We start from the raw sequence: 14,488 nt of genomic DNA on the forward strand, positions 1-14,488 counted from the left end.
CCGCTGGTACCAGGCCAGAACCAGACCAGACCAGTTCCGCTGGTACCAGGCCAGAACCAGAGCAGCCTGAGATGCCTCACAGCCTGGAGTCTTCCTTCCTCACAGTCCCAACTGAGAGATCTTCTCCTCCTGGCCTCCATCCCCAGCCTCCCAGCCCCCAGCCTCCCAGCCCCCAGCCTCCCAGCCTCCAGCCTCCCAGCCTCCAGCCTCTCAGCTCCCAGCCTCCCAGCCCCCAGCCTCCCAGCCTCCAGCCTCCCAGCCTCCAGCCTCTCAGCTCCCAGCCTCTCTCTCTACCTCACAGACACAGGTACACAGCAGCACAGCGGACATTTCAATCATTTCAATCATCTTGTAACAGTGTTTTGGTGGTCAGAGTCAAGAAATGGTCTGTATTTAACAGGCACAAAGTAACCACAAAGTAACCTCAGCTACCAGACACAGTGTAAAGTAACCACATCTCAGCTACCAGACACAGTGTACAGTAACCACATCTCAGCTACCAGACACAGTGTAAAGTAACCACATCTCAACTACCAGACACAGTGTACAGTAACCACATCTCAGCTACCAGACACAGTGTAAAGTAACCACATCTCAGCTACCAGACACAGTGTACAGTAACCACATCTCAGCTACCAGACACAGTGTAAAGTAACCACATCTCAGCTACCAGACACAGTGTACAGTAACCACATCTCAGCTACCAGACCAGTGTAAAGTAACCACATCTCAGCTACCAGACACAGTGTAAAGTAACCACATCTCAGCTACCAGACACAGTGTAAAGTAACCACATCTCAGCTACCAGACACAGTGTAAAGTAACCACATCTCAGCCTCTAGGCAAGTTTTAGCAATAACAACATCTAAACTACCATACAGCAAAAACATCTGTTGTGGTTTAAAGATAGTAAACCACAACATTTGGGCTTCACCCTGTCGGTGCTGCAGTTCCCCCCTGTCGCCACTAGAGGGCAGAGGGCGCTCAGGAGAGCGTTTGACCTGCCCTGAGGAGGAGGATGATGGTGATGAAGATCAGGCCCCTCCAGGCCGTCCTGTCACTGGTCTCTCAGCAGTCTCACCTGCTCTCAGGTACTCACAGCGCTCCGCTGCAGGAAATACTAAAACCAAAGGATTCAAATCAATTAAAAAACGTCAAATGAATACATTAACCCTGTAACGCCTCAACGAGACTGTAATTTCTGGTCTATATATAATATATAACTACTACATACAAGTACTATATCATATATAGAACTCCTATCACTAATGTAGCTGAGGAATGTCTTCATGATCAATCTCTCTGATCCACACCGCACCTCAACGAACTGTGTGTGTGTTTGTGTGTATATGTATGTGTGTGTGTCTGTGTGTGTATATGTATGTGTGTGTGTCTGTGTGTGTATATGTATGTGTGTGTGTGTGTGACCAGGAGGGAGCTCCTGATGAACCCGCTAGGCTTCCTCCCCCGAGGGGCCCCCTGCCCCCCGCCCCTCTCCCCCAGCGCCCCCACCCTGCCCAACCGCAAAACGTTGGCCGCTGTGTACAGACCTCTGCAGGCCAGGTACACACTGTGTGTGTGTGTGTGTATACAATACAGACACAGGTGCAGTGCTATCCTCCACTCCTCATCTTCTCTTTTCCCTCACATCCCTTCTTCTTCCTGTTCCTCCTCTCCTTCTCTCCGCTCCTCCTCTCCTTCTCTCCTCTCCTCTCCTTCTCTCGTCTCCTCCTCTCCTCCTCTCCTTCTCTCCTCTCCTCCTCTCCTTTTCCTTCTCTCCTCTCCTTCTCTCCTTCTCTCCTCTCCTCTCTTTCTCTCCTCTCCTCCTCTCCGATCCCGTTTTCCTCTAGCCCTGTACTAGCTCCGCCCAGATCCCCCCTGGGGGCGGTCTCTCAGTCCTTATTGGACGCCCTGCTGATCACGCCCATCTCCAAAGCCCCGCCTCTCCGCCTGAGGAAGAAGAAGCGGCGCAGCGTGAGCGCCCTCCACCTGCCCAGGAAGAAGAGGTAGACAGGATCACCGGGACAGGAAGTGAACATGCACCACAAGGCGGGGACGTGTGACAGAACTCCAGTTAACCTCTCACATGAGCCACTGCGTGAAACTGCCTCCACCTAATAACCTTTTTTAAACTTGAAAATAAGAAGTTTGTCCGGGGAAAAAATTGAAAAGTAGCACGCACAGTCACCTGGCAACAGCCACGTCCTGTCGGATCTCACTGCCACGGTAACAGGCATGTTGTGTCTCCGCGGTGACCCCATGGGCCAGTTGTGCTCATGAGGAGACGAAACAGTCTCAGGAGCCGGGGAACACCACTGAGCTAAAGGCTGCAGCACCCAGCTATGCTGCACACACACATGTACTTTCTATCTCTCTCTATCTTCACCTCCTCCTCTTCCTCCATCCATCATGACCTCTATATTGGCTGCACACCTGTACTCCAGCCTTCCAGATGGTTCTAACTGCTTCTTATTGGATCACGCCAGCAGGTCTCTGGATCAGGCCCCCTCCCCCATCTCTTCTAATTGACCTGATTGGTGGACTATATTAATAAGTTGCCCTGTAATTGGCTGTAACGAATGGAACCTCGGGGAGGATCTGTTTCCTGTTAAGTGCTGTTAACCCACCGTGATGGCTTGGCTAACGGAAGCCGAGTTGATTTGATTTCCCCCACGCACCACATGGGCGGGGTTAGCACCTTTACAGCCATCCTATTGGTCCTCGAGTGAAAACGTGCTGTGTGCTGTCAGGGGGAATTAGCTCGGTGCTGTGTCGTGTGTGTAAACAGGTAACCCAATGAAGGGAACGGAGAGAGATGTCAGCAGCTGTTTCGTTTCCCCCGGTGATAGTTAGATCAGTGTGCTCATTAGGGCTGATTTCAAACGATGACTAGCAGCTGAGATCAGCTCGTCCATTCATCATGGTGTGCTATGAGGCTGACAGCCTGTGGAACTGCATGACGATGTAATGACAGTGTGTGTGGGTAGTTTGTTTGTGTACCTGCATGTGTGTGTATATGATGGTGTTTGCAGAACCTTCTTCTAACAAGGACTTTTGTTACAGTCGACAAAACAAAGCACAATTGCATCCCATAATATCCACTTTTATAACCTTTACTTGACCTTAGTTCAGTTATTTTCGTTTTCTAGCTGTTTCTGGTTCAATATCTTATTTTCTCTCTCTCTCTCTCTCTCTCTCTCTCTCTCTCTCTCTCTCTCTCTCTCTCTCTCTCTCTCTCTCTCTCTCCTCATCCTATCTTCCTCTTCTCCTCTCCTCCTCTCCTCTGTCCAAGAGTGTCATGGCACCAGTCAGTAACTGACCCAGCGGACCCCACTCTCTCCTCCCCGGTCAATGCTGTCTATGTGTTTAGGTAAATATCCTTCTCTCTCTCTTATACTCTTCTCTCCTGTCTCTCGTCTGTCCTGCCTACAGTATCTCTCCTGTCTCTCGTCTGTCCTGCCTACAGTATCTCTCCTGTCTCTCGTCTGTCCTGCCTACAGTATCTCTCCTGTCTCCGAGTGTCTCCAGCAGAGATGGCACAAAAAAACACAGACAAATCATTGTTGTCTTCTGCAAGCTTCAAAGACTAGTTTACATTTACATTTAGTCATTTAGCAGACGCTCTTATCCAGAGCGACTTACAGTAAGTACAGGGACATTCTCCCCAAGGCAAGTAGAGTGAAGTGCCTTGCCCAAGGACACAACGTCATTTGGCACGGCCAGGAATCGAACTGGCAACCTTCAGATTACTAGCCCGATTCCCTAACCGCTCAGCCACCTGACTCCCGAGTTTACGTTTGTTCTGTATGATAGAAAGGGACTGAAAAAAGGCAATGAGAATAAATAATATGGATCATGCCACCAAAAACAGATTAATACTAAACTAATGAGCCTGGCTTGAAAACAGAAACAAGTAGAAAGAACTGATACGAGAAATATCTACTTATGTACAGTAACAAAGGATTTGTAGTTGGTTATTCCAATCTCAGGTCTCCAGTGTGTTTGTGTGTTTGTGTTGTGAGCGGTCCACTGTGTTGTGTGAACCAGCTGCTGCAAGACGGGAACCCTCTGGAACCCTCTGGAACCATCTGTGCCAAAGGCACACTGGCAGCTGTGTGTGTGTGTGTGTGTGTGTGTGTGTGTGTGTGTGTGTGTGTGTGTGTGTGTGTGAGAGAGAGAGTTTGCGTGGTGTGAAGTGCGTGAGGGAGAGTGTGAGTTTGCGCGCTGTGTGAGTGTGGGTGGTGTGTGTTTGTCTGTGTGTGTGTGCGTGCTTGTGTGTGTGTGTGTGTGTGCGTCCATCCACCTTCACACAACTGGTGGAGCTTCAGACAAACCTTCGCCGTAACCATGGCCACAGTTGCCATAACACTTGTCTCCTTGGGGACCCATAAGGACACGTGGGAGACAGACAGCCATCAGGCAGCTGGCACCGCAGTGCATCATGGGAACACAAACTCAGTGTGTGCGTGCGTGCGTGCGTGTGTGTGTGTGTGTGTGTGAGAGAGAGAGTGTGCTGGCCCACCCAGGGTTGTCAGAGCTAGGGAGACATGACCAGAGTATTTCACAATGTTTCATAGAGGGCTCATTCATCTCAGCCAGACTCACATTGGTGGACGGGCATTGGGAGGGGGTGGAGGGGGTGGTTGGGGGGTCGGAGGTGACAGGTTTGAATCCCATCCACCTCCATGACTGCTCCCCTGACATCTGTCTTGTGGCGTGAAGTGGGCATGTTTCCCAGAGTGCCTTGCTGCGGTGGTGTGGGGTGTGATGAACGATGTCTTTCTGGCCTCCAGAGGGGGTCTGTCGTCACTCAGGGCTGACAGCTGGGGTTCCCCTTTTCCCTGTAGCTGGGGGAGGGGGGGGGGTGTAGCTCAGCGGTAGTGAGCGTTTGGCTGAAGTTCAAGAGGTTGCTGGTTCAAATCCCCCTTTTGTCAGCTTTCTCTCAACCCCTGTGATGATGGTATTTCCTATGACTGTGTTTCCTGTGATGATGGTATTTCCTGTGACTGTATTTCCTGTGATGATGTGTTTCCTGTGACTGTATTTCCTGTGATGATGTGTTTCCTGTTCCTGTCTCTGCAGCGATGACTCAGAGGAGGCGGAGCTGAGCGCCCACGAGTCGTCCTCGGTGAAGACCATGACCAAGGCTCCTTCAGCCACACACGGTACAGTGTGTGTGTGTGTGTGTGTGTGCGTGTGTGTGTGTGCGTGTGTGTTATTCCATCTCAAGAGGGACTGCCCCTAAACACACATGGTGCTGGGTACCAAACACAGCTCAACAGTTCTCCTCTCTGAGAGACCCTGGAGTGTGTAAGATGGAATTAACGGGGAACACCATTAGTAATGGACCTGTGTCTGTTTTGATAAGGGCAAGCCATAAAACGGCTGTTACGCACCCCTAAAAATAGATTTCCCCTCGAACAAAATAAACTCAGGTTTTAAAGGGAATTAAATAAATAAAAATCTCGAGCGCTGAATTTTCGGAATGATTAATGTGTTTTCCCTCCTTGTTAAAAGGGATTTATCCTTTTGGCGTAAATGTTTGGTTAGCGATCCAGAGCAGGGGTAGCGTGGTGATTTAGTTTGAGGGGGAGCGAGGCTGTTTTTCCACAGGCTAAGCGTATCATCGTGTTGTGAAATCATACTCTCAGTTGGTTTTTCCCTAGGCTCTCTAGGATCTCGTTAGGAGCAGGGTATTGAGGAGGGCTGGAGTTCTGCTTTCACACACACCTGGGCTGGTCTGGTTGGTGTGAAGAAAAATGTTTACTGTAGGGAGGTGTGTGTGTGTGAAACTTGTTATAGTGTTAAGGGATCCTGGAACTGTGGATAACGTTCTTAAAGTCTAGCTCAGCTGTTTGGTTTATCACCTCACTGAGTCCCTGAGAGTATAGCACACACACACACACACACACACACACACACACACACACAGATAGCCTTCATGATTTCTATCTCCAGCCCCAGCCTCATCCCCAGCCTCATCCCCAGCCCCAGCCCCATCCTCCTCCCCTGCCTCAGATTCCAGGGACTGGGAAACTGCAGCATTATTTCAGTGTCTGGGCCGTGCGTGAGATCAAAGCTGGCCCTCCTTGCCCGCTCGGCCAGGTGTCTGCCCTGCCTCCAGGTGTCTGCCCTGCCTCCAGGTGTCTGCCCTGCCTCCAAGTGTCTGCCCTGCCTCCAGGTGTCTGCCCTGCCTCCAGGTGTCTGCCCTGCCTCCAGGTGTCTGCCCTGCCTCCAGGTGTCTGCCCTGCCTCCAAGTGTCTGCCCTGCCTCCAGGTGTCTGCCCTGCCTCCAGGTGTCTGCCCTGCCTCCAGGAATGTGACCTGCTGCATTTTACTGACTGGTTGCATGATTTACCGACTGTCAATCAGGATCAGACGACAACAACCCTGCCCGCCTGCTGAAGGCACCTGAACACACACACACACACACACACAGGCACACACACGCACACACACACACTCACTCTTTCAACACTGTGTGTGTTTGTTTACTCCTCTGCTGCCGGAGTCATGTCTAAAGGCCGGTAGTGTTGAAACCTGAGTACAAATAAATACCTTCTCCTCCTCTCCCCCCTTCTCCTCCTCTCCCCCCTTCTCCACCTCTCCCCCCTTCTCCTCCTCTCCCCCCTTCTCCTCCTCTCCCCCCTTCTCCACCTCTCCCCCCTTCTCCTCCTCCCTCCACCTCCTCCCTCCACCCCTCCTCCCTCTTCCCCCCCAGGTGTCCCCAAACCGGGTCATCATACCGGCATTATCACCCCGTCCTTCAATGTGCGGGGGGGGGTTGCCGTGGTTCCTAAAGGCCCGGTGGTTCCGGTGCGACCCGCCCCCCAGGCCCACCCTAAAGACGAGCCGTCTCTGGTCCAGAGGGCGGAACACATCCCGGCAGGAACCAGAACACCCATGTGTGGCCACTGTGACCAGGTCATCAGGTACTGGACACACAGGAAGTTGTCATCATGAGACAGGAAGTTATGCCCATGTGTGGCCACTGTGACCAGGTCATCAGGTACTGGACACACAGGAAGTTGTCATCATGAGACAGGAAGTTATGCCCATGTGTGGCCACTGTGACCAGGTCATCAGGTACTGGACACACAGGAAGTTGTCATCATGAGACAGGAAGTTATGCCCATGTGTGGCCACTGTGACCAGGTCATCGGGTACTGGACACACAGGAAGTTGTCATCATGAGACAGGAAGTTATGCCCATGTGTGGCACTGTGGCCAGGTCATCCATTGATCAAACCGGAGTTTGAAAATAATCAGAATGAACCAACCCTATGGTACCCACTGAGAGGGACAGTGGTCTTGGCCAGCTCTGTCAGCGTGATCCAGGAGGAGATACTCAAGACTGGGGGCAGGCCCCTGGCGAGTCCCAGGCTGAAGATAAGGCCTAGCTGCTGCTGCACTGGTGTCAGGTTCTCCTTGTCGTTAGCCCAGAGTTAGATCTGCTAAATAACACATGATCACTACCAGCAGGAGAGGAGAGACAGAGGAGGTCAGGAAGGGGGAAGAAAGTGAGCTCTTCTTGTCCAAAACCAAACACTACCTCTTACCTCCTAGCTACTAGCTCCTACCACCTAGCTCCTACCTCTAACCTCCTAGGTTCTACCACCTAGCTCCTAACTCCTACCTCTTACCTCCTAGCTTCTGCCACCTAGCTCCTAACTCATACCTTTTACCTCCTAGCTCCTAGCTTCTACCACCTAGCTCCTAACTCCTACCTCTTACCTCCCAGCTTCTATCACCTAGCTCCTTCCTCTTACCTCCTAGCTTCTATCACCTAGCTCCTAACTCCTACCTCTTGCCTCCTATTTCCTAGCTTCTACCACCTAGCTCCAACGTACTAACAAGAAACATGAGATGCCTCTCAAATCAGAAGGCCCCACCTTTATTTACTTCCTTCCTTCCATCACTTCAGCCTGACTCCGATGTCAAAGGTCAAGTCAGGCCCTCCAACGCGGTTTGGGACACGTCTCTGTACCTCCGGCCCACCAGCTCGTAGCAGGACGCTAGCTAAGACTAGCGGCTAGCGCTATCGATTCCGGTGTAGGTTTACAGCAGTCCTGAGCGGATAAGGTATCCGCGGGAGCGCTACGCCCGCTAGCTCCCCGTCAGGCTTGTGTCGGTGGAAGATCGGGTTAGAGGAGCTGTTGTGGTGATCAAATCGGCCCCTGTTGTTATGTTTTCCCACTTAGGTTAATCAGGCCGTTTGTGAGGGATGGGTCTCGCCTGACTGGGCACCGGGGTGGAGATACTGTAACTGAGGTGGTTTGGTGACCACACAGGCCACTTCAAATCAAGCCTTGGCCCTTTATTGCATCTCTCACTCTCTCTCTCCCTCTCTCCCTCTCTGTCTCTCTCTCTGAAAAATGCAACATTTTAATTTTATTTAATAAATGTATTTAATTTGAATTAAATACATTTTTCTTAACTAAACCGATCCGGGGATTCTTCAAGCTCATACAACCCAGATGTAACAGAGGTGGTTGGGTGACTGGGTGTTTGGGTCTGTCCAGGGGTCCGTTCCTGGTGGCCATGGGCCGTGCGTGGCACCCCGAGGAGTTTAACTGCGCCCACTGCAGGACGTCTCTGGCGGAGGTGGGCTTCGTGGAGGAGCAGGGGGGGGTCTACTGTGAACACTGCTACGAGGAGTTCCTCGCCCCTACCTGCGGACGCTGTCAGCAGAAGATCCTGGGGGTGAGGAGGACACACACACATAGACACACACATGAACACACACACACACACTGTGGGAACTGAAGCAAGGAGCAGTCTCAACAGGGGAAGCTGCTCACCCATGAGATGACATCATGTGTTCCATCCCCCTTTCTCCCTCCTTCCTCTCCTTCTCTCCACCCCCTCTCTCACCCTCTCTCCTCTTCCTCTCTCTCTCCCTCCTCTCTCATCTCCTCTCCCTCCCTCCCTCCCTCCCTCCCTCCCTCCACCCCTGTTTCTCACACTTTCTAAACGGCTTACCGCTCTCCTTTAACCCGTTTTCTCACTACCTCGTTCTTAATCCCTGTTTTCCCTTCATCCCTCCATCTCTCCGTCAGCCCCCCTGACCTCTCCTGCTCTCTCAGTTTGACCGGTGGGAAAGCGGTGTGTTGCGTTCTGTGTGTGTGTGCTTAAGCTCTGTCATGTGATGGTGGAGAGAGAGAACGGGAGGGCGGAGTGATTGGAGTGTGTGTGTGGGCAGCCTGATGCCTGGGCTGGCCAGGGGGGCCTGAAGACAGACTGGTCAGGGAGGGAGACACACACACTCTCTAACACACTCTCTGTCCTCGACAGGAAGTGATAAACGCCCTGAAGCAGGCGTGGCACGTTCACTGCTTCCTGTGTGCGTCCTGCCAGCAGCCAATCAGAAACAACACCTTCCACCTGGAGGAGGGGGAGCCGTACTGTGAACAGGGTGAGCAGGAACACACACACACACATCCCAACACACACGTACACACATCCCAACACACACACGTACTGTGAACAGGGAGAGCAGGAACACACACACATCCCAACACACACACGTACTGTGAACAGGGAGAGCAGGAACACACACACATCCCAACACACACACGTACACACTCATCATCCTCCTCTCCTTCTAGACTACTACAACCTGTTTGGGACCGGTTGCCATGGCTGCGAGTTCCCCATTGAGGCGGGTGATAGGTTCCTGGAGGCGCTGGGTCACACCTGGCACGACACCTGCTTCGCCTGTGCGGTACGCCTCGTCACCATGACTATCGCCGTGTCATATCGGCCATCACGTCACCATGACAACCGGCATGTTATATCAACCATCACATCACCTGACTGTCATGTAATGTGTGCGTGTGTGTGTTCCAGGTGTGCTGCACCACCCTGGAAGGTCAGACCTTCTTCTCTAAGAAGGACAAGCCGCTGTGCAAGAAGCACGCCCACACCATTCAGATCTAACTTCTCCTCCACACCACAGCCCCACCTGCAGGTCTGGATGACCCCGCCCTCCACCGCTGGGCCAGTCCTCAACAACCACACCATCTAGGTTGAATTCTGTGTGTTGAATGCGGTCAGATTGTTGGGGTGTATTTGATTCGGACCACCAGGTACAATTACACCACGGTAGATGGCCTTGAAGCACACTCTTGGAGTTATATTAAACACACCCAAATACCCTCAGGTATTTTCTCTGTATTTGATCCATACCTGGTTATGCTTCGTGACTGTGAGGTGGATGGTGAACCTACGGAGACATGGACAATAAAGTTGCAAGGCTTTGTATAAAAACCTTTGTTTTGTTTGTGTGTGGTTTGAAAGTTTCATAACAGATCCCTCCGTTCTCCCGGGTGTGGAGCGGAGAGATCGTCTGGGCTTTGTTTAACTGACCTCTCCGGTTCCAGACCTTCTCTTTCAGTTTATCTTAACCTCTCTCTCAGCTGGGATTCTTAATTACCCATGATCCTTCACTGGCCACACCAACTGTTGATTTGAGGATTGAGTCATTCGCCATGGTCGAGATGGAAGGCTGCGCTGGCGACGAGTCCAGACCATAATAATAATCATCACCTTGAACGGTTGCCAAGCGCCAGAATCAAGCCTTGAATAACATATGTTGGCCCTGGCTCCGTGTGTGTATTTTGACGCGAATCAGAACAAAAACAGAGTTTTAAAATGGAGAGATGATAGGAAATTGATATCTTTTTTTTCTGTTTTGGTTTTGAGCATCCTTAAGAACCATGAACGAAACGGTCGATTTACCGGGTTTGTTGAATAAACGCACTTGCAACCGCTGATGCGCACGGCTCGAAGCAATGTGTTTATTGACGTTCCGTACCGTGCGTGGGACGAGCTTGAAGGGGTGCTGGGACCTCACCCCAGGGGAGATATCTGCCTGGTGGTGGAGAGGAACAGTCTGGACGGACTGTCCTCACTGATGACATCTTGGGAAAACAAATGTGCCGCGGCCCTGGGAACTTCTTGGGGCTGGAGAGGAGGGGAGAGAGGGGGATGTGATGTGGGCTGTTATTCTTAAATGTGTATTATTTATATCACATGAATTGGTTTTGTAATCAATTGTGGCTTTGTGGAAAGCAGATCCCATGTTCAATCTTTCCTGTGATTGGATAACGTTTGATATGATGGATTCTGTCACTTAATTAATATAACCAATAATTATGTTTCCCGTCTGGTTTAACCGAATCGCGGTCGGTTACTCCCGTTAAGGTAGCCTATACTACAGAATACTGTTGGGTGTTTCAACAAATACACTTTAACTTTCTGCACTTCTTGAAGACGTCGATAGTTGGAGCCAAGGAAATTAGAGTTGTCTGGAGAGAGAGAGACGCAGATAGAGAGAGAGCGAGAGAGCGAGAGAGAGAGAGAGACCCAGACCCAGAGAGACAGAGAGAGTTGTTGATTTCCAACGCGAGTGCGGGGCAATGAACTGACCACCGAATAATTTCAACGCATATGAAATTGTGGAAGACTTCGCGTCTGTAGCAGATTCCTGTCCGTCCCGGCTACACTCAAAGCTAGACACAATCCCCAGACAACGGTGAGTGTAAACTTTGTGAGCTTTTAAGCGTGGTGTTATTTGTGCGGTTGGTTGCGTTTCGCCAGAGGAACGGCTGCAGTTCATCAGTGGAAAGTCAATCGGCGGACTCGTCGACTGGAGAATGCCGACTACAATGTTTAAATGATTTAAAACAGTTATTTACTTGCGTCGATAGCTCGAAGCTGTGTTTCCATTTCCTTGCGGTATTCTACATTATTTTAAAATATCCGTAAGAGCAGCGTTTTGTGTTTTTAAAATCGATGTTACGGAGTCAGTTGATCATCTAAATATAGTAGTTTTTTGTCAGGTCCTTTATTGAGTTTTCTTTATCCCGACTTGGTTTTGATAACTTGTGAAAGCAATATTCATGATAAAAACAGGCTATTCAGTCTTCACCGTTAATTACAGATGATTTCTTCCGAAACAACTCGCCTATCGGGTTTCCTCGTGCGGTACGTGTAACGTTGATCAGGGTCAAGGTCAAAGTTGACGCCTCCAATCACCCTGGTCACAAGTTCTCCGCAGCCGTGGCGAACAATCCTTTCACTTCACACCAAATGACCCGTGAAATCACCCACAGACACGTAAAAGCTACAACTGTTACAAAGCTGACAGCAAGACAGGGAAAAAGATTAACATTTTTGTCTGAAATGAATGCTGCATAGAAGAAAGAAAACGTTATGATAACAATATGCTCCTACTGATCATGTGATTTAGTTATTTACGAGTTAGGCATATAAATATAATATGATCTAGGATTTATGTTATGTTGTCATTTAATAGACATAGCTGGTGATGTAAAGTTCCACAACCCACTTCCTACTTAAGTAACCATGGGTATATACCTGAAAGTGTCACTGATGAGATTTTTACACTTTAGATTGTATCCATTCAGAAGATAATACAAGTAGACTAACGCAAACAGACAGAGATCAAGGACCAGAAGTTTACATTCCCACTCTGTTACTATCCAACTTTACCATTAGTCCAAAGGGGACCTCCTCAAGGCCCCAGGTGGATAACCGTATCTTCCAACCACCCGCACACCAAGGCAGTTCCAAACCACCTCTACCACTCCTGATAACAAGACGTCCCTGGTGTTATGTTTAGCTTCCTGCGCAGACACAACACCCAGTCTTCTGAGCGGTGCGTGCCCAAACAGGAGACAGAGAGGCGCTTCACCGCGTCTAAACAGTGTCTGACAGGGGGACAGATTATCTCCAGACCAGGGGATTGTTTCAGCGGGTTACTGCTGCTCTGTAATGTCCCTGCTGCTCTGTAATGTCCCTGCTGCTCTGTAATGTCCCTGCTGCTCTGTAATGTCCCTGCTGCTCTGTAATGTCCCTGCTGTTCAGCGCCTCTGGTGCCGTGAGCTTCTTGATTGTAACTTTTTGAATCGTCTTCACTTCTGAGCCTTCATCTCATGCTGATCTCTACATGCACTGTTAGCACGTTGCTTTGGATAAAGCCGTCTGCTAGATGAATACATTAGTTATTATTATTACCAGTTGAACATGTAGTATTTTTTAAGTATTGAGCAAAGCAGGTGAGATCAGACTACTTAATCTTGACTTCCGACACATTCACACCATTTACCCCCACCCTGTTCCACCCCCCAACCAAGCCCCCCTCAAACCTGCCCCCTCTAACCATAGCACCCCCAACCCAGTCCCCCCCCCCTCAGACCTCCCCAATATGCTTAACCCCCCGTTCCACACACACGCACACATACACACACTCACCCTCCTTGTCTCCAATAACCAGATCCAGCTGTTTGTCAGTGTGGGTTATGACAAACCTATGTCTGAGAGGAGTGTGTGTGTGTGCGGGCCTGTGTGTGTGTGACCATATGGACTGATATGTCTACATCTTACCTCACCTCTCCTCTGCTTGGGCCGTTCTCCCACCAAGGGACTGTGCAGGAAAACAGTCAGCAAATATGAGCCAGTGAAGTCAATGAGCAGATGTGTGTGTGTGTGTGTGAGAGAGAGAGAGAGACTTCTCTGATCTAAGTCTCTTCTCTGATCAGATGTGTGTGTTTGTGTGTGCATGTGTGTGACTTGTCTGATCTAAATAATTTCTCTGATCAGATGTGTGTTTGAGAGATACTAAGTGTTACTTCTTTGATCACAAGTGTGTGTGTGTGAGAGAGTCTCTCAGATCAGAGAATTCTCTGATCTGAGAGGCTGGAGGACAGAGCAGAGTTGAGACCTCCCCGAGACCCAGCTGGTGACTGTTGTCATCCCTTCACTCAGAAACAGCGACGAGTCTAAAGGAGAGAGAAAAAAACGACACAGATTCAGCGAGCGAGGCATCGTTTTAGCGGCTGTGTAATTAGGTTTACAGGCTTCCAGCTCCGGTCACAGTTAGCTGAACAGTACCGCGCTGTGTGTTCCAGAGTGTCGGTATACCGCGCCTGGGATGAGCGTGCTAAACCGTCAAACATGTGACGAGTCGGTGTGACTTCTCAATTCGGGTCACATTTCAGTAAATCAACTGAAATTGGCTGTTAGTAATAGAGTGGATTTGAGTGAATTGTCTCTTTATATTGTGAGAACAATTACGTTGTTTATATAAATGTAACAACAAACGATGCTTTGACGCACTGTTGCAATTCATCAGGAAAGTAACGATGACACAAATTTCAGCCCTTGCTCACGCAAACTCCAACATGATTCCCATCTATCTAATAGATTATTTTTCATCGGTTGTGATCAGTTATCAGTTATGAAATAGATAGAATCAGTTATGCGAGATAAATAGAATCTGTTATGTGAGAGAATTAGTTATAAGAGGTCGATAGAATCAGTTATAAGAGGTAGATAGATCAGTTAATGCTCTGAGCACAAGAAAGGTGCATTACAAAAACAGTTATTTATTATTATTATTAAATCCACACAGAATTGCTGAGGGCCCTCCGGCTTGCGTTAAAGCCAGCCAAGTCCACGGTTCA

At 49.8% G+C, this 14,488-nt stretch overlaps 1 protein-coding gene across 1 annotated transcript in view; it reads left to right on the top strand.

Moving 5' to 3' along the window:
- The window catches only part of LOC136939337 (PDZ and LIM domain protein 5-like), a 17,005-nt gene extending 6,756 nt beyond the window's left edge, over window positions 1–10,249 (top strand). The window contains exons 5-10 of the mRNA XM_067232081.1: window positions 5,083–5,165; window positions 6,721–6,931; window positions 8,522–8,702; window positions 9,294–9,414; window positions 9,608–9,723; window positions 9,849–10,249. Of these exons, the coding sequence (XP_067088182.1) occupies window positions 5,083–5,165; window positions 6,721–6,931; window positions 8,522–8,702; window positions 9,294–9,414; window positions 9,608–9,723; window positions 9,849–9,938 (802 nt within the window). The 3' untranslated portion in view covers window positions 9,939–10,249. The remainder of the gene's footprint in view (window positions 1–5,082; window positions 5,166–6,720; window positions 6,932–8,521; window positions 8,703–9,293; window positions 9,415–9,607; window positions 9,724–9,848) is intronic.
- The last annotated feature ends 4,239 nt before the right edge of the window (window positions 10,250–14,488 follow it).

This window comes from Osmerus mordax, unplaced genomic scaffold, assembly GCF_038355195.1.
Source record: "Osmerus mordax isolate fOsmMor3 unplaced genomic scaffold, fOsmMor3.pri Scaffold_182, whole genome shotgun sequence".
In the NCBI taxonomy this organism is placed as follows: Eukaryota; Metazoa; Chordata; class Actinopteri; order Osmeriformes; family Osmeridae; genus Osmerus; species Osmerus mordax.